The 24015-nt window shown below is 39.6% G+C and overlaps 1 protein-coding gene across 3 annotated transcripts in view; it reads left to right on the top strand.

Annotated features, from left to right (window-relative positions):
* Window positions 1-24015, top strand: part of nphp4 (nephronophthisis 4) — a 168273-nt gene that overhangs the window by 66740 nt on the left and 77518 nt on the right. For 2 of the 3 annotated variants that reach the window (XM_044351857.1, XM_044351855.1), the window contains exons 9-10: window positions 19882-20100; window positions 20676-20817. In XM_044351857.1, the coding sequence (XP_044207792.1) occupies window positions 19882-20100; window positions 20676-20817 (361 nt within the window). The remainder of the gene's footprint in view (window positions 1-19881; window positions 20101-20675; window positions 20818-24015) is intronic. The other variant, XM_044351856.1, reaches the window with a different exon arrangement.

Below are 24015 nucleotides of genomic sequence, written 5' to 3'. Positions count from 1 at the left end.
CGGCCAAAAGCAGGGGGGAGAGGAAATAGCGTGGGTAGGTTTGTAAATATAAACTGCAGGAGCTAGCTTCTCTGCTGCTTATATTATTTTTGATGTGCAGTAATAAAACATGATTTTGCGACTCAAAGTTCAATCAGATTGTGCAAAGCGAAAGAGGGGGGTCAGTTCGCAACTGGAAGCAAATGTGTCTGCCACTGTTCCACATAATAATGAATGGGAAATGAAATATGGTCTGACTGCACCATTAATCCTAAAACCAAGTCCTAGCACAAAATCAACCTTTTGATTAAGTGTAGACTAACCAGAATTACCCTTTTTTTGGAAAATCTATCACTCTGAAGTTCTAAAAATCAAACAGATCCTCACAATGATGGATGAAGAAAAACACCCCACTGTCCTCTCTTCATCCTAAGTTTGTTCTCTCACCACCTCTCTCTTGTCCTTGAAGTATCACTCCATCCAATTCTTGGCATTGTCTCCCAGAGGAAATTACTGAAGACATCCTTGGCCTTGAGCCCTCTGTGAAGTGTGTCCAAATATTTGGTCATGTGGAGGTTAATGTATTCCTAAATTTCAGATTGACTGAGACAATTCCCAACCTCACTGTTTGCACAGAAATCTGTGGTTTCAGTGACTGATTTTACTTCTTTTGAAAAAATAAACTTCCAATGAAAAGATGTGAAGTCACAGAGAGGTTTGTCTTGTTTTCTTAACTGACTGGAGTCTCAGCCCATTGCTCTCAGCTGTGGCAGTGGATGCTGCTTGTGCCATTCCACCTCCACACTGCCTCCTGTCTTTGTTACAGTGAGGAACAAAGTTGCCCGGCTGATGGGTGACAGCAGCCTATTGGCATTACTCTGCTGTACAGCCATTGCTGAAATGTAGCTTGAGGATTGACTTTAAGTTACATTTTCTCTGCTGAATTGATCAAATTTACATTCCAGAGGTAGCCACTAACATAATTTCTTTACACTGAGGCATTCTGATTTGTATTATGTATGTTGATAATGATTTTATGATTTAATGGTCTTTCAGTGGCTTCTCAAAAGCTTTTGCAATCATGCTGCTGTGATTGAAAATTGAAATGCTAAGTGTATTAAATTTCAACATTAAACAGTCCACAGCTTTAGTCCATATAATATTGGAAATTAGTGAAATCCTAATTTGAAGTCCCGTCATATCTTACATGAAACACATAGAGCAGTAGCTGGCACCTGTTTCAGACCGACACAGGCAACACATCCCCAGGGAATGGAAGTAATTTCCAAATTCAAGCCGCATCACTTAACAACCGCTCATGGCATGGAAAACCACAGAAAGACTGTGGTAATTATATGTGTGGGTGAGCCTTCAACATTTAATGCATGCCAAGGCTGAGCTCGCATTGTGTTACCGCGTGTTGTCCCTTATACAAGCAGGGGTCACAAGATCACCAATTAAAAGCAACAGAAAAACAGCTACTAGCCACTCGGTCTTCGAAGCGCCACGGTACATTTGCATTTATTTATTAATTTCACCAGTCTTGCCTCTGTAACCACTTGACAGCCAAACAGTCTGTTGTAAATGGACAGTATTTTCAACCATGGATGAGTGATTATTCTGTGGACTTGTTGACACATAGTGGATATTGTTTCCACAGAAGAGCTTGTTCCCGAGCATGAAACATATCACATCTTAAGTGAGGGGTAGTGCACCATCTTTTTGGCAGTTTTTCTATGAAACTCCTGCTTTACTGTTCAGTCTTTTATGAAGGGAAACAAATTCTGATGTTACCATACTGCAAGCTCTTTCCTGGGATTTCATAACCTGAATAATCCTCAAATACTGTAATTTTTACAACCTATAACTAGACAGTTACTTGTAACTATATTCAATTATTCAAATTGCCTCCAATGTTTTTGCCAGCTGTCCGCTACACACCCACTGTCGTTTCTTGAGTCCTCACTGGGGATGTGTTCATTTTGCTCAAATGCTTGAAATTTCTATGTTTTTATGACAGTTTGCGACTTTGAGACTAGAAAATAGAAAATAGAAAAAAGAAAGAAAAAAGAAAACACTTGATGATTCCCATGAACCTCAGCTGCTGACAATATCTTTTCAGGTACTTGTTCATAAACCAAAGTATTGGACAAATTGAAATTTTGACGTATTAAAAGGCAGAAGACATAAATGTATGATGACTGTGAAGAGAAATGTCAGCATGCATGGAGCTCTTACCCTCAGTCTTTGTGGAAAGCAGCTGTGGCTGTGGGCTTTTTGGACAACACAGACCACCCTTATTCAACCCAATGAAAGGAACTCGATCAACAGTTGGTCCGTGACCTTGCGTCAGACCATATCTCAAGAACTTATGGCCAGGTGTCAATGAAATTCGATGTGGATGTTCATGTTCCACAGAGGATGAAGCGTAATATTTTTGATGTCCCACCGATCTTTCCTATTGTGCCGCCACTGGGCCAAAGTTTCCTCTTGTACATGTTGCACCCGATCCATGTAGCTATATAATTATTTACTGTTTAAAAGGTGTTGTAGTACTATGGGCGGGGCCCTGGGTACTTTTACTGTAGCTGGCTGTGCTAACCTGTGCAACAGAAATTAAATTAGTAGCTTTTAAACTTTTTTATTGATTTATGAATTACAAATATGTGACAGTGCATCCACTTAGCAGGAATATATGAGTCACTCATTTTAAATGCCAGTAAGAATTATGTTTTAATTATTATTCCCTTTTAAAGCTCTTAATTACACCTTAATGAAATGTAAATATGACACACACACACACACACACACAGTACTTTAAATGCAAACAATGCATTTAGTTAAATGAAAAACAAATATTTAAACCACTTAAATAAAAAACAGGTGTAAAAATAGTGCACCAGAACACTTAAATATGTTTCCATTTTGAACTCAAACCTTTCTCAAAAGTTTTAATTTACAGTCAATTTTTGTTGATCTGTTCTTTTAAATTCAGCTCTGACTCTCACTCTCTTACACACACACACACACACACACACACACTCACTCTGCAACCAAAACAAATTAGTGTCCTTCAAACCAAAAACTAAACAACGCAGGCCTGAGTCGATGCTTGGCAGTGTAGTGACCTAAAACAAATGGCTGCTTCACTTGGTAGTGCAAGCTACCAAATGAAATAACACATGCATTGGTTAGTTATTACTCACAAATACCTGAGTTGCCATCTGAAACATGGGTGAAGAATGAGGAACTGGGAGATGCATGACGAGGGGAACGATGAGCGGAATTACAGGCTGGCTGGCGGCGACAGTGCAGACGAAGTGATAACTGAGCGGGAGACCTCTGTTCTTGTATAGAGACAAAGGAGTGTTTCCTGTCTTCTCTGTATATCTGGCAGTTTTCTCAGTCACTTCACTCATCCCAAAGCTCCTGTACTTCTCATGCCGAGTTTGTTTTAGCTTTAAACTAGCTAACAACATGAACACATACTAGCAAACACACAGTAACATTAACTGCTACTAGATTTAAATATGTGCTAATATACTAACGCGCTAACATGCTAATCATGATTAGCATCTCACTTAAACACACTACATCTTGATGACGCAGTACAAAAAACACACTCACAGAGGTATTTACCTTCTGCAAGTTGCAATATATCCGTGACCTGTTGGTAAAACTCTGCATTCACCAAAATAATGGACATAATTACTCTCTGGCAACTTTCAGCTTTCACATGGCTCGTCTGTTTTTCTCATCTCACTAGCCTGCGGCTTCACCCTACGGGTCGCCTTTACATCCTGCCCCTCTACCTGACTGGGTTGACAAGTTGGTAACAACCAATACACTCAACAAAATGTCTAGATGGACAACCTTATGTTCTCTGGGATTAGGTTGTGAGCTAATCACGCTACTCTTATGCACAAGTAGGTCTAACTGCGGACTCACAGTACTCAACAAGACACATTCACTTGGTTAGGGTTAGGGCAAGAATGTCGGGTGTGGGGTTGGGGGGGTCATGTAAGTCTGCAAGACTGCAATTGGACCCTTCCTGTACAGAAACAAACTATTTGAATTTCATTGAACTTTATTAACACAATGACAAAGATTTGTTTATCTGCCTACAGCAAATATTTCATTCACTATGAATTTTATTAAATACTCTAATCAACTGGTTTTAATGTAATACTTCATCTCTATTTGTTTACATATTTGTTTGTCTAAAATGAAATATTTTTTAGACTGGGCAACACACACAGAAAATATCTACCACTAACTGTCAGATTGTCATGAAATGGTGAGTGCATTCATGCTAAACCAGGGAAGAAGTCTTTCATTTTGGACACTTCATGAAGTGTCCTGTTGTACCAACCAGCCCAATCCATCATATCTCTTAATCTAACAGGCAAATTACCATAAAATGTATTGTGAACATGCTCCCGATGTGATAAAGTTTCTTGCCTTTATTGAAAAAAGTTTGCAAGTTGAGAAATTCTAATAAGCCTGATAGAACCATCAAATGAATGTCTGTCTACATCACCCCAGAATAGCTTAGTAAAAACTGTTGTGTGGGTGAAAAAAAAAAGAGATCTCCTACCACACTCTACTTAACCACCTTCGCTTTCTCTGGCATGAATGTTTGATGAGGTGAGAGATATTTAGCAGGTGGAGCGTCATTTCTGTCTTTGTGTGGGAGTGGAGGGTGCGTGTGTGCTGATGTGTGCATATGTTGTTTGTGAGTGTTAATCCAGAGCCTGATGTGTGTCTTGGGTGTTGACTAATAAGGGTTTGATAAGAGCTACCTCCTGGAAGACAGCAGCAGCCACGACACCCTAAATCTCACCCAGCCACCCACTGCATCTTGCAAAAGGCCCCCGTATTGTCATCTGACAGCTAAACCTTTAGTCTCTGCGTCTTTGGCTACCAGGGAGAGTGTGATGGGACAGCACGCATGTCCCTGAACTGTGTCATAGCTGTCAGACATGTGATGCTTTTGAGGTGTTATAGCTGTGTTGAGCTGAGGTGTGCCTTCAGGGCAGGCAGCTGTACATTGTCAACAGCACTTCACACTGCTCGACACCACTTGTGATTCACAAAGGTTCATGTCTGATTGCCGCCGCAGCCTTTTCTAAGACTTTTCAGGCTCTTGTAGAACTGATACTTAAACCTGCAAAACTCAGACACGTTGCTTTAAACTGAATTTTTACCACCACGCTTGACTTAGTGCAGTTTAATTGCAGTTATATTCTTGGAAAGACACCAGAGGCTTTGGCCTTTGACCTTGGTGTATATTCTGAGGCCATTCAGCCAAACATGTCTATACTTGGAATATAGCTATTGACAGCAGTGTCTGTATATTCTTGCCTTGTTTTATACAGCTGGATTATTATGAGGAATTATTGCATTTAAGATTAGATAAGACTTTATTGATTCCAGGTGGGGAAATTGTTTTACAGCAGCACAAAAAGAGCAGATAAAGCTCCAGATAGGATACAGCAGAATAAATGAAAAAATAAGTAGAACTACATCATGAATCAAAATAACAAAGATATATACAGATACAACAAACAGAGGAAAAAAAATAAAGTGACATGATGTATACAGACTAGTAATGTGTCATTTTTATAAAATATAATAACATAATGAAGTATATTTCTCTTCACAATGAAATAAAATTATTCATTATGATTATTATTAAATATGAAACCAGAAAAGGCAACATTTTCTGAAGACATTTACTTTTTTATTTTCAATTTCTTCATTGTTTAGTGTTTAAAATGACTGTGCATACCTGTAAAAGCAGAAGTTGAAGATATTAAAGAATATTAAGTTTTACCTGAACTTGAACCACTGAAAGAAGTTGAAGTGGGAGTTGAAACAGAATTACAAAGTTTTTGCACTGAGTGAAGTTCAAGCACTGAAAGAAACTGAAATGCAAGCAATGAAAGGTAGTAAAAAGGAATATAAATATAGTTTTTACACATATGATATGTAATAAATGTGTAATAGATTAAATAAAATGTACAGTTAATTCAAATGTATGATATAGTACAGAATTATTGGATAATAGTATACAGTCATATAGGAATTAATAATAATGTATAAAATGACATTTAAATATGTAATGGAGCAGAATGTATTGTGTTATTTTGCAGAAGAATTCTTGGATTCAATAATAAAAATGTTAATTATAATAATAACAATGATAATAATAATAATAAAATATGACTTTTATGTGCAGTCTCATGGCACTGGGCACAAACACACCTTTCTGCTCTCATTTTAAGTCCTGGATAATGTTTTCTATCTTTCCTCAACTTGCTCTGCCTCTGACTGTACACTTCGCCACTAGATGGTGCTGTGTAGTGCAACTTGTGAGAACGTCCTCTGCTACAGGGGCTGTGCTCGATGGGTGGAGAAGCAGAAGCATGCAGTCTGCCCTACTGTTGTTTTTTCCTCTGATTAAATAGAATTATGTCTTTTGATGTATTCTGAGGGGGCTAAGGTGGGTTAAAAGAGTAAAACTATTTTGTTGAAATCCCTTCACTCTCAAAACATTACCGCTGCAATCCAGAGGCAATCACTCGGTGCTCTGAGTCTGCCTACATCTCTCATCCTTCCTGTGTTGAAAAGCCAGTCTGCTTCTCTCTGTGAGACAAAGAACGAGGATGGCCTCCTTTTACAAAATTGCATTGCCCTCATTGCCTTTGGTTATGAAGAAAGAAAATCGTGCAGTGTCGTCATTTGTCCTGTTTGGTATTTTTTGATTTCAGCTATGATGGCTTGCTCTCTCTGACTTGTCTCTCTGTGTCACATACTGTCTGTCTCTTACAGCCTTTGAGCAGACTTCTTTCATGCTCCTTAGCTGCAGTCAGAGGGATGGAGATAACAATTTAAATGAAGGAGGCTGGGGAGAGGAAAGGAACTTGCCTGATAGACCGTTCTCAAAGGGTGTCTGGGGTTGACGAACTTCAAATAATCAACTTTTCTGGCAGTCAAGTACATCATGTCCACTTCCTGTCTGTTCCTTTCTCCTTCTTGCTTTCTTTTGCTATTTCACTTTTTCATTTTCTGTCCCCTTCCTCATCAAGGGCTCCGTAGTATAACCCACCATCCCTCTCGGTGCTTATGCCTCGATTAGTTCTTCTGTGCTCGCTCCAGCCACATGTTTCCTCTTCACTCTGCTGCCTATGGAAGAAGAAACTCGGAGAATCTGTGGAAGAACAAGAAAGGCAGGGTGAAAGTATGTTCGAGAGTTACAATTAATTGCTCCGCGCGCTGCTACGCTCAGTAATTATGACACCCCAAAATATTAAGATGATGGTAGCATTAATTCCCTGCATCTCATACTATATTATTACTATAATTGCCCATTTATGTGCTGTATTAATGTGGTATGAAACATGGTATTAAATGGATATGATAATATAATATTACGGTTTGATCTATAAACAAATAGATAATGTAGACAGAGTTCAGACTGAAATCAGCCCTGTGTTAAAACAGTGTAAGGGGCTGGGTTGGTGTGGCGTTTTGCTTCAGGTACATATGAGACTTGAAATCAGAAGTTCTAGGAATAAATCTGATGAAAGAATGTGTCTGAATATTTCTGTCTTTGTGTGTTTAAACGTAAACCCACATAGAGCCCTGTTCTCCTGCTGGCGCAAAGCCGGCACTAAAGGTCAAACGCTGTCTTAAGATGTAATTTTCCTCAGGCGCAAGTCTATTTTTTTGCATCTGCGCCTGTTTTCCAGTAACCAAACAAACATGTTTGCACCAAGGTGGGAGGAGAGGAGCAGCTGAGGTTGTGTTTATGCAGATGAAGCGACGCACCGCAGTTTTGGTGCTCATTTTGGCATGAAATTGCGTGTGTGTTAAAACCTGCTCAGACCACCTTTTATTGCAGATGCAGGGTAATCTGCATGGCTTGATACCATAGCAGCAGGGTTCCTACAGGTGCTGGAAATCCTTGAAAATGAATTGAATTTTAATGTGGTATATATGAGACAGCTTGAAATTGTAATTGCATTACTGTCATAGTAAATCGCTGGGTCGGAGACACATTTTGAAACTTGAAACTTTGTTTTGTTTTCCTTGTAATTTGTTTCTCTTCTGTAGAATGCTCTTACTAAACATAATTTTAGTTGTTTATAGCACAATAACATCTGATTTAATGGTTAAGTGCTAGAAAAGCTTGAAAATGCTTGAAAAGTGCCTTAAAATGATTTAAGAAAAGGTGTAGGAACCCTGTAGAAGGTAAATGAGAAAACTAAGTGACCAAACTCTATAAATACTTGACTTTCAGTTCTGAATTCTAATGTGTCCCTGACCACAGACCAACAATACTCTCTTTCATACAATTCACAAGAGCATTTCATAAGAGCTTATACTTCCTTCGCTCCTCTTTCAGCTTGAAAAGCGTGGAAAAAATGGTATCCATCAAAGCTCATCATGCATTCAGTTACGTATCCACTTAAAAGCGTAAGTTGACGTCTTCCACAGCACATAATTTACTTGCTGTTAGAATACTGGGGTCACTGACAACTGACGCGAAGAGGTGACGGCTCTCCTAATTGTGGTCTGTCATCACCAATTTAGTCCTGCCGTAACTTCATCTGAGACATCTCTGCCCAGCTTCCTGCTCACCGATCGCCTCCTCTCCTCAACCACTTTGGCACCGCTTGTCAATTGAGCCATGTAATACAGTCGCATGCGGCCTAATGCAAGACAATGGGGCTTATTGTTGTCTGCCTTCTTCCGCTGACAAGCACTAGTTCATTGCTAATGGAGGGGCCAGTCCAGGGGAAAACGAGGCAGGAGACGCTGCTGCCCTGCGCGCCTTTGTCCTTTTGCCAGGAAACAATTTGTCGGGAGGCGTGACAGCTGCAGTCATCCAAAACACTGACACAGGGAATGAGTGACTGCTCGTAGGTCACAGCCTCAGGAGGGCGGAAGCAAAGCAGATACAGTAGATGGATAGACTGAGGGGAAGGAGGGACATGTAGAGAAGAGATACTGTGTTTCATCCTCTCACTAACCACCATTACACTTCTGAGAGTCTGTCAGACGTGAATCACATACTCAGTAATTAATTGGCAACTCTCCCGAGCCGTTACACGACAGCAAACTTGTGTCGCTGAAAAAGGATGTTGATACATGTCATGTACTGTAAATGGGTTCTCCGTTTGAGTAACTGGGCCAGCGCACAACCAGTAATGAATGTGTTACCCGCATCATATTTTCATGTTGTGTCACCTCTGACCCTGACTGGGCTCGGTGGCTGGCACAGTCGATTAGTGACCGTCTGAGGAAGCGTAACCATTAATGCCTGACCTTTAAACATACTCACTGTTTCGCCCTTTACTGAGCTCTTATCTGGATATATGTAGAAGCAGGACTGGATTTGGCAGCACTCCCACTTCTCAAGGCAACATTCCAGCTCAAAGGAAACATGGTCATCTGTGAGCAGCAATGTCGGAGATGGTGGTTGTCATCTACAGAACACACTGGGCAGCATTCAGAAATATTGTCTTGCAATATTTTCAGTCTGTGGTTTGATTTAAAACTACAAACTCAAAGCATCTGTCAGCTGTCAGTGCAGCGACAGGAAATGATTTCCAAATAACTGAGACTGATGAAAGCTGTGGATCCAGAAACATTGCCCTTTCACATATGCTGAAGTGTGACTGGACGGAGAGTTGAGAATGTTCTGCTACAGATATCAGGCATCAAAATAGACCATGCCATTTTGATAACATAATGAAAATGATGAAAATTAACTCTAATGGAATATTTTCCTACTGGCAGTTGTGTTTTATTTGTTATTTCATAGCCTAGAACGCTCCAAAGACCATCATTACCCACATAAACTGTATTTTGGAAATGAAATATTGCTGGATCCTACCAGTGTTTCTAATTTGTGCATGCACATAAGTTAATGAGTAATGGATGAGCTTCTTCGTTTCCTGTTCTGTAAATTTCCAAACAGTAGCTGGGGCCATTCCAATGTTTCCTTCGACTACAGTCTTTATTCCTAATCTTACTTGTTTTAAAAGTATATTTCATCACATTTAAGTCAAAGGTGTTCCTATATATCCGCTCCCATTTTAATTTGCCAGAAGATAACGAACACTTCCATAGCACCAATCCCGTCAGTGCAACAGCATCATGTCATAATCGCCATACTTTTCTCATTTACAAGTTAATTCCAATCACTTCTACTTTGTTTTTTTAATTAGACGTTAATCTACTGTAAGTGAAGCTCAGCACTTTCTACACAGATGTTTCACAGTAAAACTCTTCCAGCAGCTCAAAGGGGAATAATAATCCCCTTCTTCCCTTGAAGGTTTTTAATATGAAAGATCCACAGGAAGTGGCAAGTTTCACTGACGGCTTAACTGTGATAAAGATAAAAATGATAAAGTAGCTGTGGTTAGAATTAGTGAAAATCTTATTGTTGTTAAAAGATGAAACTAAAATAAGGACTGGTGAGTTATGTATGACTCTGTTACTGCAGTTCATTATTCACTCATGTTCGGCCCACAACTTGAGACAAATGAAGTTCCATCTTGACTTTGTGACCTCAGAACAGGTGAAGTCACTCTGTTTAATACGTTAATTAGAACACTTGGTATGATTTTCTGCAGTACCCCAAAATAAAAAAGATACAACTACATTAGGAGAAAATAATAAATACTAAGTTCCTCTCTCAGTAAATAGTAATAAGTGACTCCTTTAGTTGTATATTAAAGATGCTACTGTAAAAATTACATTTACTACATACAGTACATATTGTTGACCGGAGGCTTTGTAATTGGGGTTCAGATTCATTGTTTGGTGTCAGACGAGCTTTCCATTAGCTGAGATATACAACAGTTGTCACTCTCTTGATTATCTATTTATTCCTTGCTCTGTCTCAGATGTCACTGCCAGGGGACGGAAGATAAACAGTGTGTGGAGCAGGAAGCAGTGACATGGCTAGCGGCTGGGTTGATTAAAGGTGTTGGTGTACAGCTTCTCCTCTGTGCCACAGAGACTCTTGTTTAGATTTTAATTGGCTCACCGACGACAGGTACATGTTGTATAGATTGTTGTGTGTTTTTCTTGTGGCTTCCCTTAAGTGGCTGTTTGCGTTTGTTGATGCGTGTAGTTTGTGTGTGTGCGTGCGCATTTGCATGATTATTGTGGGGCCCCTGTAGGCTTTAATGATGTTTGCTGAAAGAAAAGCATCTTGTGAGACTTGCTCTCCCCAATCACATGCTCATTAAAATGCCTTCTTTACAATGACACCCTCCCCTGAACTCATGAACACTTCCCTTCGTCTTAGTTTCCTTGACTACTTTACATCACCTGATGTGCAAACAGAGTCCTCCCACTGCTGTGGACCTCATCCTCAAAGAAACCAGTTATATTTTTGTTTGGTTCCGATCTGAAATGCCAAACAAATGTTAATTAAATGTTAATCAAACATCTTATGCTCAGTAATGTCATCAGGATTTGGAAGTCATATATTTAGATGATTTGCGTCTTATATTCTGGAAGTCATTCCCCCCCTGAGGCCCTTTTTTCCTTTCTTACCATGAGAGAAGTTGAGGATAAGTCAAGGGAGGCTACATGCCGCAGAGACAATATTTCGTCCGCCTAATTAAAATGAATGTCAGCTCTCCCCCCACTGAGAAGTGCATCAATCTCCCCCTGCGATAGGCCCAGAGTGAGTCTTACCCTGTCAGTGCCTGCCAGCAGTGCCATCCTTCTCCAGACGAATGCATCGGCCTGGCAGCCAGACAGGCAGTGGCGATGATGTTTGCACATCTAATGGTTGCCATGTGGATGGCCAACTCAGACCAAGGCCCTGTTCCTGCCATAGAGGAGCTTCAGCCCAGACTTGAATGATTTTCATTAAAAGCAGCATAAAGTGTATAAAGTGGTGAGTGGCATTTTGATGCCATTTGAGGCTCAAGCTGCTGTAGAAAATTCTGTTCTGTTTGTCAGTCCACTGTCCCACATACAGAAGAAGTGCAGGTGGTACGCCTTTTGGTAATGCTTTCTTCATGCTTTTTCTCATGCTTTACTGTTAGAAACTAAACAAAGGCATTTGACAAAAAAACATTTGTGCATTTGTTTTCCTGCCTGTGCCCAAACTCATTAGAGTTTTGTCATTTACTTGTTTGTAACACAGAAGTCATTTCTGCCCTCCAGCATCCACTTTATCCCAGGAAAATGATGTGATTTTAACAGTTTCATTTAGACCCTCAAGGCAATATACCTGAACATCAAGTTTAGGTTATAGTGTTCCCCGACAAGGTATTTATAGTATGTTAAACTGGTTGGACCAAACGTGCTATGGTGTATAGCTGCTGCTTACTGTATTTGCAAAGTGTCAAGTCAGATTGCTTGTGTAGACCAGATAAGTACCTGCAGGCTCCACGTTTGACAGAGCTTTGATGTTCTGTAAAATGTACTCGTGCATCAAAGATGAAAATATCATCACAAGATTAATTTTAGACTACATGGATAAGATGTCATGTTGACAGTTGCTGTCATGTTGTCATGTTGTTGCTGCGCAACTCTCATGTGGACATAATGTCAGTTACTTTCAGTGAAGTTATTGGGCAGTCACTTGTCATCTTTTGCATTATCATTATCTTCAGCTTATTTAAATTTTCATCTGAGGAGGTATATATATGATCTGCCTCTCAGAGGACTGATAATCGTCTCAGCTAGTTCATATTACTGTTCTCAGTTAAATGTATCCATTGAAATGAAAATTATTTTAAATGAGGACGCTGCTGATGCTGTTTCCCTGCACCAGACTTTAATAAGGTGCATGTCTAAAGGTGAATCTGTCATCTAGTTTGTGGTAGCACAGCTCCACATTCTTCCAGTCAGCTTTCTATACACAGAACAAGGCTAACAAGGCTTCGACAGTGTAACCATGCTAGTCACTCTGTGAAGCTGTAATGCTCCTTAAAAAGAAACCAAATCATAAGGTTAATAAATGTTGAAGTCTTAAGTTTGCTTTTGAACCTAGTGGCTGCTCATGTTTAGCAGATATTGCTTTACCACATTCAACTGTGATCCTTAAAACCACACTGCTAACCTGGATAAAAACTTTCATCCTGAGCAGTTATTTGGTCTTTCTTAAAAAGAAGTAAAACATTGTTTCAATAATTTTCTACAATTAAATAAATTAATGACAGGGACAGAGACTAAATTATTTATTTTGCAGTTTAACCATCACAGCTGTGTACGTCTCCTGTCTGTATTCTCAGTTTTTTTCCGAATCACAGCATCCAACTGCTGATCAAAAATGCGCACATTCACAGTAAATTGGCCCAAGCAGTGAACATGCCTTTCATGAACATCTCCTTGAACTTTTGCAGTCATCGAAGGCAAGATCTAAGACGTATTTGGCCTTGGTGAGCTGAATAGAGCACAGTAGCCTGCTGGGTTCATTTGGACTACTTGTGCAGATGGATGAAAATGTGAGTGGTTTAGTGCTCTTAAGTTAATGATCTCGGTGCATGTTCCCTCACTTCCTCCAGGGCTTCTCATTGTGGAGAATAAGTAGCAGGAGCTGTGGGCCGGTGCCTGTCACAGGGTCTTGGCTGAAATAATGACTTGAACAGCCCAACAGACTGCGGTAATAGTAATAACTGTCAGACTCCGTCTCCCATCAATGCTCACATCCCCCTAATTTAGGATTAATTCCTGCTGTAGTCTAGAAAGCCCTGAGTCGCTGAATGCTTTGCTATTTTCTCTCAGCTTCTCCAAAACTATGTTCCTACAAACTGCGTTATCTTTGCTTATCACAAACTTGTCTGTTTTTATATGAGGACTAAACAAGTAAAGCAATAGCAGCTCTGAATTGGTCAATGTTTCTAAAGTTAGTGGGTTTTTTTTTTTTTTACTTTAACATAAAAAGAACCCTTTCATACTTATTTTTTCAGCAATTACTGCAAGTAGTGGTGAATTGGACTGGTTCTGTCTCTGTGTCCAGTTCCTCCAGCCCGCTGGGAAATGGGGCTTCAGCTGTCTTTGATGTTCAAAACTCGCCGTCTGTCACCTCTGGATTTTTTTTTCTCCTTTCCTCTGTGTCCCCCAAAAATTTGATGATTACTTTTCTTGCTCCAGGTTACAGACATGAGATCTTTATTTCCAGCCCGTAGTATGTTTGCAACAGACTCTTTTTTTTTTTTATTTGTCTAGAGATGCTGGAACATTATATTTTACACTTCTAAACAAGGTTGATGGATTCTTCCCTTAGAAAATGCTTTGCCTGTTGGAGCAATTATGTTTGCAGTGACATCGCCTGTTATTGTTTTCAGTGCAACTTTATGAAAAAGTTTGCTGCTTCCTTGTTTTTGCCTTAGGCTGATGTTTCTATTTTTCCTCCCAAGTGCACTATTGAAACGAGTGCGTGGTTGCTCTCCGAGTGAAAGTTAATGACTCTTATTTTAAATACAGCCTTTAACAATCAAATCAACAGTGTAATCACACTTTGGGGAAATTGGCTATTGATCATTCTGCCTTGTCCAACATAATGATCAGCACCATAGTTGGTTCTAAAAGCAACTTCTAATTCAGATGGCAAATTACCTGATTAATTCAAATGTTTCTTGCCCAAAACAGCGCGAGAGCAAAAAGTCATACTTTATTTCCACTGAAATATAATGTCATTGATTTGATGTCTCTCTGCTGTCACCACCAGGCTTTGCCATTGATTAAGACTCACTGAGTTACTGTGGTGCTCAGTGAGTCGATGTGTCTGACCCTCCAGGCAACTTCCTACTCACTGGAGGCCTTCAACACATACGTACATCAGCTAACTACCTCCTACAGTACTGTTTCCTTCCCACAATGCCATTACACCGCCTACATCCGTGTGTTGATGTAACATTGATCTCCGCTTGTCATATAATGAAGGAACTGCTTATTGTAGTTCTTAAGCCCTTGTATGCCTCAGAACATTGAGGACTGTTTGTGTACAAGGATTACATGCATAATGTGAATTTTCTTCCTGGCTTTGAATGAAACTATTATCCCCGTTTGTTTACTCAAACCGCAACTAAGGAGTCTCTTTGAGATTCCTTCAATCCTATTGTTTACCACCCCAAGCTTTCATCGCTTTATGCAGTTCATATGTAGATCACACCGTTCCGAAGCACTTTAAAAACCACTGCAATGAAATCTTGATAGTGATTCACGGTTAAGCTACCAGCTCTGCGTCTCAAAGGGAATTCTTATTTGTTGGTGTTCATGTTTTGGTGCCATTGTCGGATCGTACTGTAGAATTCCAGTTGTATGGGTTTTGAGAGATCCTCCATTTTGACCATTAAGAACTTGTCACTTGTTTGATCCCAGTCATGGATGTTCATGTAACATGTGCTTGGAAGATATGTGGTTTTAGTGAAACATGTTAATTTTCGATGGTGTTTGGCTCGCAGCTTTTTCTTTTCCTTTTCATCCTCGCTCGCAGTTATTCATTGCAATTTTGAACATGAAGTCATTCTCAGTTTCCTATGATTGGAAGACTGAAAGTGTGTGATAAGTGTGGGACAGATAAAAGCTTTTTGCAAGACTGTAGGCGTCCCTATAGAGAAGGCCCCTGATTGGTCCTTTGTCTCTCTCATTCTGTCAGAGCTCAGCCGGCATTTCTGCTCCTGAATCATTCCCGCGCCCAAATATATTCATTGAATAATACAAGAAGAGTGTTCGGTCATGTGCTAGACACTCATTTTGCTTTTTCCCTCGTGTTCTGTGGGAGCAACGACATGTTAGAGACACAGAGTGCTTGGGGAAAAAGAAAGAGACACATTAGATAAATTGCTCTACCATTTTCCATTTTTACTGGCTACTCCCTTTGCCATAAAATTATCCTTCTCTAGTTGGATCATTTTTACAAAATCATCACTTTGAAAATAGACTTGTTTGATTGAATGTTTTATATAAAGCATCTTATTAATTCAACCCCATGAGATGGAAAAACAGGCAATGCCTCAAGGGAGAATATACTGCTATCTGTTTTATGGCTGCCATATATTTCTGGAGTTATAATTCAAAGAAATGGCTGTTAATGTCTGTGCTACTTGGGGGTAAAATTATTGTCTGAAACAAAGTCCCTCTCAAGAGGAATGGAATATTGATCTGCATGTGGGTTCATTTGAAATGTGAAAGTCTTGGAGAGGTCTTCTTAGATATACATAATAGACATTTAATGACCAGATACTGTCCTGCTTGGTTCCCTCTGCTAATGTATCAGACACTGACAACAATGATAGTCTGTATATGACTAATCAACACCAACTTGGAGAATTGAGAAATTGCTAGTTATGTAAAAATAATGTCTGTGGAAATGGTGACGATGCACCTTTAGCAGCAGCAGATCAGAAAATAATCATTTGAGTCATTAACAATATGAACGCTTATTTCTGGATGTGGCTATTTTGGAATTCAGTGAGAAGGAAGCAGTTTTGTTGTTTAGTTTAAAGGACTTGTTTGGATTTTTTGGGGTCTTACCAGTCATTTGGTTTCTGGATCCCGACATCCATCACTAGAGGCCAAGCTATACTGCCATTCATATCACACAAATCTACAACTTTATGTTGTGAACTACTCTGACAAACAAAATATTAACTTAAGGTTCACTTACTAGCTTAGCTCTTTTGGAGATGATCGAGTTGTCATCACAAGTGTGGATCTTTGGCCACAGGTCTCTTGTTCAGAGTCCTTGTTGTTTCACCAATATAGTCTTCCCCACAGTTGTTGCATATAATGTCATATACCACTACAGTTTTCCTCTCTGGGGAACTACTACTACAGCACTGCTGGTAAACTATATATCACTATGAGCTGTCCAGTTTATATGAGCATATGGAGCTTTGGTGGCCACGGGAGATAAAATAAATGTGTCAATAACAAAAGAAGTGTGTTGTTTCAATCTTGTATACTCCTTGTGGAGCTAACTGGAAATCTGTTTTCGTCCATTGAATTACTGATATTAGTCAGCCTGGTGAAGACAGTTTGTCTGGCCACTGTCTCTTCAGCTGCTCAGCTGTGCTGCCAAAAGAACAGCTGGATCTGAGGACAATGACAGCTGTAACAGAATTTGGAGTTTCTGGTGTGAATTTGGGAGAAACAGGCACTCTGCTTTCACCTCTTGGATGGCAGTATTGCTGCTGCTGTGTCATACCTGGACAGACCATAGAGGACTACATCTCAAGACCATATCTAGTAGTATACAAACCTGAATCAGGACCAGAATTTAAAGAATTATATGCTGAATATCATTATTTGTTTCCACTTGTGATGTCAAATCAATGAGCAAATTAGATTGCTTTGATCAAACACTGCCATTAAGTAAGGAAGTCATGCTTTAACAGCACTTAAAGAGCACTGTAGGCAGTTCCTGTTTTCCATAATACCACCCGACGGGCGCCATATGACATTTAGAATAAAGATGATACTTATATGAATGATGACCTATAGTATTGGATTATGATTTTACATGTAAGAAATGCGCTCAGGGGAATTGCATGCATTGAGTGAACCATTATATGCTCCACTTTGTCTTGAAATGATGTGGAGTAGCAGGCTCCTTGTGTATTCTGTACTGTCCTACCTATGATTGATTACGCTCGTCTGTGGCTGACCAGTTTATTAATCGATTCAGCAAAACCCCGGAGTTCCCTGTAGATGATTTAAAGCAAAAGGCTTTTTTTTTTACTTTTCCTGGTTTGCCTGATGTAGAGGTGCAATGGGACATACTGTAAATCATGTTCAAACACAACAAAGCTCCTAAACTGCATGTGTGACCTAGTTGTTTGGCTCCTACTGTATTGACTGTATAGAAATGTCAGCTGTAGTCACCCACTGCAGTACAGCATTTAAAAGCTTCATTATAAAATTCACTGCTTTTTTTCTATATTAGTTAATGTGGGAATTGCTGTAAATAATTATTTATAAGTTTGCGCAGTAGTAATATATCATTTATTTGTACTTTAACATTACCTGTAACAATGTATGAACCTAGAAACACAATAACTACTATTTTACTGTCAAATTGTAGCTGCATGGCACCAACTGTGCTTCAATATGACAGGGATGGTATGAGGAAAAAATGTACTGTATCCTTTGAATATTAAACACTCACTCCCTGTAGACTTGAAAGGTGGCTCTGACAAGTAGTTTGCTCCTTCGTGGAACTGTTACAGTGAATTCCAATGGAGGCCCAAAGTCATGGCACAAAAAAGAAGAAGAAAAAGTCAAATATCCATATCAAACCCACCCTGCAGCAAAATTCACCTTTCTACTGGTGAGCCATATGTTCATTATGTTCCATACATTAGCATCTTTAGACTCTCTTATGGTATGGAGCCTGGAGTGTGCCACTGACCGCACACATGCCAGCCGTCCAATTAGAGCTCCTGCTGCAATTTTCTCGGCTGGACATCATTTAATTCTTGCGCACTGCATTCATGTCACTGGATTAATACGGGGTTCTTTAAATCAAAGCACTCATATAATATAAACATACCAGTAAGTACAGGTATGTGCATCAGTGTGTGTATATACTACTGTATGTGTGCATGTATAGTCATAAATACTGTGAATTTTATATTTTGAGTATACTTGAATTTTGTGGTAATATTTGAAATAATGGATTCTTGGCTTCAGACAGAAGTAGACAAAAACAAGCCTCTCATTTTTAGTTTTATTGGCTGGAATCATTCAATTTATTTATTTAAAGTGCAGAATCACTATGCAGCATGGTCCCAATACACTTTACAGTTAAAAATGACAACTGTCGTTGACAGATTTTTTCAGCTGTAGATAGAGGAAGTCCAGGAGTTAAGTTAGTATTACAGTCAACCTCCAGCTGACTGTAATACTAACTTAGTGCTTTGTAATGATGCAAATAAGGCTGGGGCTAAAAAGTCAACATATTCACCATTTATGTGTTATTGTTAGCTTTTTCAAACAATATGTTTTCCTTTTCTTAACTTTTATATGAGAAAAGGATTTGAAGATGAGAACAAACTAATGACACTGACAAAGGCATCTTGGCTAAACTCCCCAAACCCAATACTGAGCAGGACAGAGCTGCTAACATCACCCTAAACTCTGATACAGTAGCATCCAGGGCCGGTTATACCTGCACGTGTCCAGTCCATCCTGAATGGAGTGTTTTTCTAAATTAACCTGTAACCCCACATAATAAAGTAAGCAGCTTATGTTAGAGCAGACAAAGACACTAATTCCATACAGTTTTGCTCTTATATTTCTGGTTTTGGAAATGTGATTTAAAAAAAAAACAACCCTCCAATGCTGCATGTGTATAAATCCAAAGCTTGACAGGCCTGCTGTGCCTAGTTACAGTTGCTAGAGTATGATTGGACAGTTGCTGTTAGGGGGTGGGGTTTAGCGGCCCTTTCATTGTAGGATGGTGTATGACAGGCAGATGTAGATGGAATAACAAAAAGTTTACTTTTATAGCCTCATTAGAATTCATTTTGTGATTTAGAAAATTTAATAAGTTTTCAGTTTTATTATCTTGTTACATTATTACAAATAAACTGTAAAAGTATACCTAATTATTCCAGCAGCAGCATGCTACAGTCGCCATGGTCGCATGGTAACATCAAATTCAGACAAAACTGTTTGTTTTCATTATTAATGTAAATATTTGTAAATCTGTAAATATTTGACTAACATATAAGGGATTGTATCGCAGGAATTGCAGGCCAGGATCTGAAAGCTGAAAATAAGTACACTTTAAAGTAAAACTATTCTCTGTGCCGTTATGAAAAGGTTAATCAAGGTTGTTTCCATTTATATATAAACAATAATAACCACGTCAGTGTCTGAACACCCTCTATTCTTGTGTCCTTTTTCATCACACAGCTGTCTGCTACCTCCACACCCCGAGCGGCCTTCTTGCAGTGCCTTCGTTGGGGGATTTGGTGCCCCTTCCAGGATTCGGCTGACTGGAAGGGGGAAGAGATACAGCTTGTTCTGCAAGGAGGTGCAAAGCCAAACCCTCACGGAGTCATGGTCTACAGCACAGAAACGTCTGCCAAAACTCTGAGCCCTGTGCCACTCTCAGCTCCAGGAGCAGCTCAGGTAACACAATAGCACAGAGGAAAGTCTTTGCAAAAGAACAAAATGTAAAGAGTCTGTTGAAAGGTGTTAAAACAAAGTGCTGTTTTCAGCATCTTGTGCCTCAATGTGTTTAGCTGGCTCAACTCAGATTGTTTCCCTGAAGGCAAAAACTTTCACATTATCTAAATTGTTTTTTGGCATTATGTGGTGCATTAAGATATTTGATTGATAAGTTGTCTTTGTTACCAGGCCCTCGAGTGAAATTCAGGTTAATCAGAGAAAATCATCTGTACAAGGTCAGATGACATCATCCTTTAAAGCTCTGCGCAGTGGAACATCACAGTTTAGAGCACACTTATAGATAAATAATTGTCTGCAAGTTACATCTTTTTTTTAGTGAGAGTATCAAAATGTCTTAAAGGGTGCAAAAGTTCTTTACACTGCTCCGGTATTTGGAAGTCACCACACATATCTCCTTCTCCTGTCTACTGTCCCATTCATCCCAGTTGTGCCCTTCCCCTACAGAATCTAAACTATTCATTCTCCAACAGTTTCTTGTGTCACTGAAATATCTGAAACTTTCTCCTCCTCTCAAGGAGGTCTCGGAGGCGAAAGATATGATAATGTTTCGGCTGTCATCCAGTCTGGAAAGGAAGGCATCAAGCCCGAAGGCTTCTCTGAGGACAAAGCAGGAGGATGTCTCATGTCAGAGAAGATCACCTTCATCACCCTCAAAGGGTAAATATCATGTAATCCGTAATGGCTTTTTAAGCACATGTGAATTAATTACTTAGAAAGGAATAGCTTTGCAAACTAATATGAATAGTTTTTCTCTCAAGAAGGAAATGAGAGGCTCTTAACAGCTCACGTCAATGTCATATTGAAGCGGCTTTAAAAGGACCCAAATGTTTGTTTCCAATACGACAAAAGTGTATTTATTGGACCAGAAAGTGTGTGGTACATTTCTACAAATTGTTTTGTGGCGGGTGCACCTCAAGTGTGCAGTAACACCCAGGTGTAATCAGCCAAAGTTCTAAGCAACAAGCATCAAATTAGCCTGTCCTCTGCCTATAATGCAGCCCCCAACTCTGCAGTGTTATCTCAGTGGCACCACCTGCTCTCTGCATGATTAACACGCTCCATGAATGGGGTCTGAGGGGAATAAAAGGATAAACTCAAAGTGCTAGGAGAAGATTTTGGCTGTCCATTAGAGCCTCTTGATCTTGAACAAGCCTTACATTGTGTCCTCATGCAAACGTCTGCTCTGGTTCTTACTAAAATGTGCATTTAAAGGTAAGTACTATTACAAATGTTTTTCATATTTTTAGTATTTTAGGTGAAAAAAAAACAGTAGGCAGTGTTCAGACTGACATTAGCTTTGCATGAAAAAACACAGCCCTCTCATTTATTTGAATGGGGGCAGTGCATTGATGAAGTGGGGGTGCTGATGCAGGTGCTCCTGCAAAAAAATTGAACCTGGTTCATCCACAAGTGCACATTCCACATTGTAAGTTTTACAAACTGCAATGCTGTGTTTTGGCATCTGATAAGCTTTTAAATGCATCAATCCATAGTTGCAACTGGACTCTTTGGATCATATTTCATTATCTCGCATTGATTTAACGTAGGGCTGATTGCAGCCTTAGAGATCTGGGAACTGAGCAACATCAATAGAAGTGGGCTGACTTATAGTGATCACGCTGTTGCTTACCAGTCAGTCATCACGCAAGTTCACATTCAAATCAGTCTTTTTCAATCCAAAATTGAACTACAGTGGGGTTTTGGACACTGTGTTTATTTAACATCTGTCTACATAGAAACTCTTGGTTACTGTTGTTGTAATCTCACATAAACAGGCTAATGTCCCGTTAACTTTACAAAATCTTGTTCAGTTGTTTGGGATAAATAAACCTCGGGAATCGAGATTCAGGTTCTCTATTTTACTCATGCAGCTACTGTAACTTCACATTCCTGCTTTGTGAGACAGGTCCCATTCTCCTTAAGCTGTGTGTTGAAATATGGCAGGCCTCAACTTTTTAACCAACTCTTGCTCAAAAATTTCTCCAGTGCTCCATAAATGTGATGTGATGGAGGTCTGGCTACACAGGATTAGTGTTGTTGTGTGCTGGAAAATCAGCACGTCTTAAAATAACTTCTCTGAATGAATTACATGACTCCCAGTGGCAATGACATAATGTTATCCCATATCAGTGAGATTATTGTATCAGAACAGCTTCAGCGTGCATTTAAAAAACATTTTATTAGCCTCACACGTCAGCAACTTGTGTCAACCTAACCATGCATGCAACTGGCTGCTCCTTGCTTGGTGTGAGTGCAGTTTTCTTTTTCAAATTTTCAGGAGGGTTATTAGTGTACGCTGCAGAATTTCTCTTAACGGAAGCTTCATTACTCCGGCGTTCCCAATCAAGCATGACTGTTCAATAATCAGCACATCCCAATAATTAAACAACAGTAAAAATCTAAAATTCAGCCAGCAAAAAACAACCTATAGTTATGTTTACGCCATCTAGTGGCCGTAGTAATGCACTCCAGAGAGATCCATCCATGCCACTCCAAAACTATAACAAATCACTGTTAAAAAATAATTGTTACAACGCTGTGGTTAAGGTCTGGTTAGGTTTAGGGAAAGATGATTTGGGTTAAAATGATCACTTGAAACATGGTTAGTACTTCCTTAAAGTTAGGCAGCCTTCGTCGTCATGGCAACAGTAAACACCATGATGTTAGTGTTTTTTAAAACATGTCCTGACTCGCGGTTGGAAATGGGAAGCGAATAGTGGTCTCCAGCAGCAAAGTCCACCTCTTGCCATCTACCTCCTCCTAATAAGATAAAATCAGCCGTCCATATACTTCCGAAAATAACTCCTGAACCCCGAGTCCCGAAGAGGCCTCCTACTGAAACAAAATTCTGATTAAATATTCAACATCCCACACTCTGCCAAAGATAAATGATGTGCCACTGTCTGTATCTCTTATTGAAACCCAAACAGCTTATTTGCTCAGTGTCTGTCAGTGAATTGATTAAAAGTGTAGTAAACACTACACGAAGCTATTCAATCCCAGTGACAGCAAAAAGAACTTGAGTGGACCCCGGCTGTATACTCGATGATTTCCCCCCTAATGATGCTGTTAACTTATCTTGGGAGAAAAGAATAGCGTTGATCAGGGCCTACTTCATGGGTATGTAGTGAGGGCTTTTGGCAAAGTCTATTAATGACATTTTAATCAGTGCTCAAGTGTTCTCAGAGGATCGCCCAAGAAGCCTGAATGATTTGGGCTAGTGTTCAGAGAATGATATCATGGATCTCTGTCATTCTTTGATTTCAGCACCTTAATCATCCTTGACTTTGTTTTTCCAAGAGTGAGTGTGTGTTGGGGGGGAGGGGTGCTGCTTTCCATTGCAGATAGCTTATTTAGACACATTTAAAATTCATGACTACTATGAAATATGTAATTTGTGTCTTTGATGCATTCATATTTATTATTACGGAAAGAGCCTGCTGTGATTCAAAACCTTTGAGTCAGTCATTTGTTAGAAAGAGACGAGACATTTCGCCAATCCCGTGTTCTCGGAATGAAGCTCTTAAGTTATTCATGATGGACATCGACATGACTTCCAGTTAAAGGGGTGGAAGTCCATTCATTTTCATAAATCTATAATTTAGCTACAGAATCCATCACTATCTGCATCTAGTGATAAGCTGAGAGGAGGGAAATATGGAGAAGATCTTGTTTTTTTTGATGCAGATGCTCATTGATGAGTTTTAATGATACATCATCTTTACATATTCATATGTATTCTTCCTCAATCCCAGGCGTCTTGTGCACGTATAGCTACTCGTATCTGCCTCTCGTACATCTGCTAGTTTGCTCAGCTGTCAAGAAGGCCTCATTGATCGTGAATAAACAGCCAAT

The sequence above is a fragment of the Thunnus albacares genome, chromosome 5 (genome assembly GCF_914725855.1).
Source record: "Thunnus albacares chromosome 5, fThuAlb1.1, whole genome shotgun sequence".
Taxonomy (NCBI): Eukaryota; Metazoa; Chordata; class Actinopteri; order Scombriformes; family Scombridae; genus Thunnus; species Thunnus albacares.
This window is presented reverse-complemented; position numbering and strand designations above follow the sequence as displayed.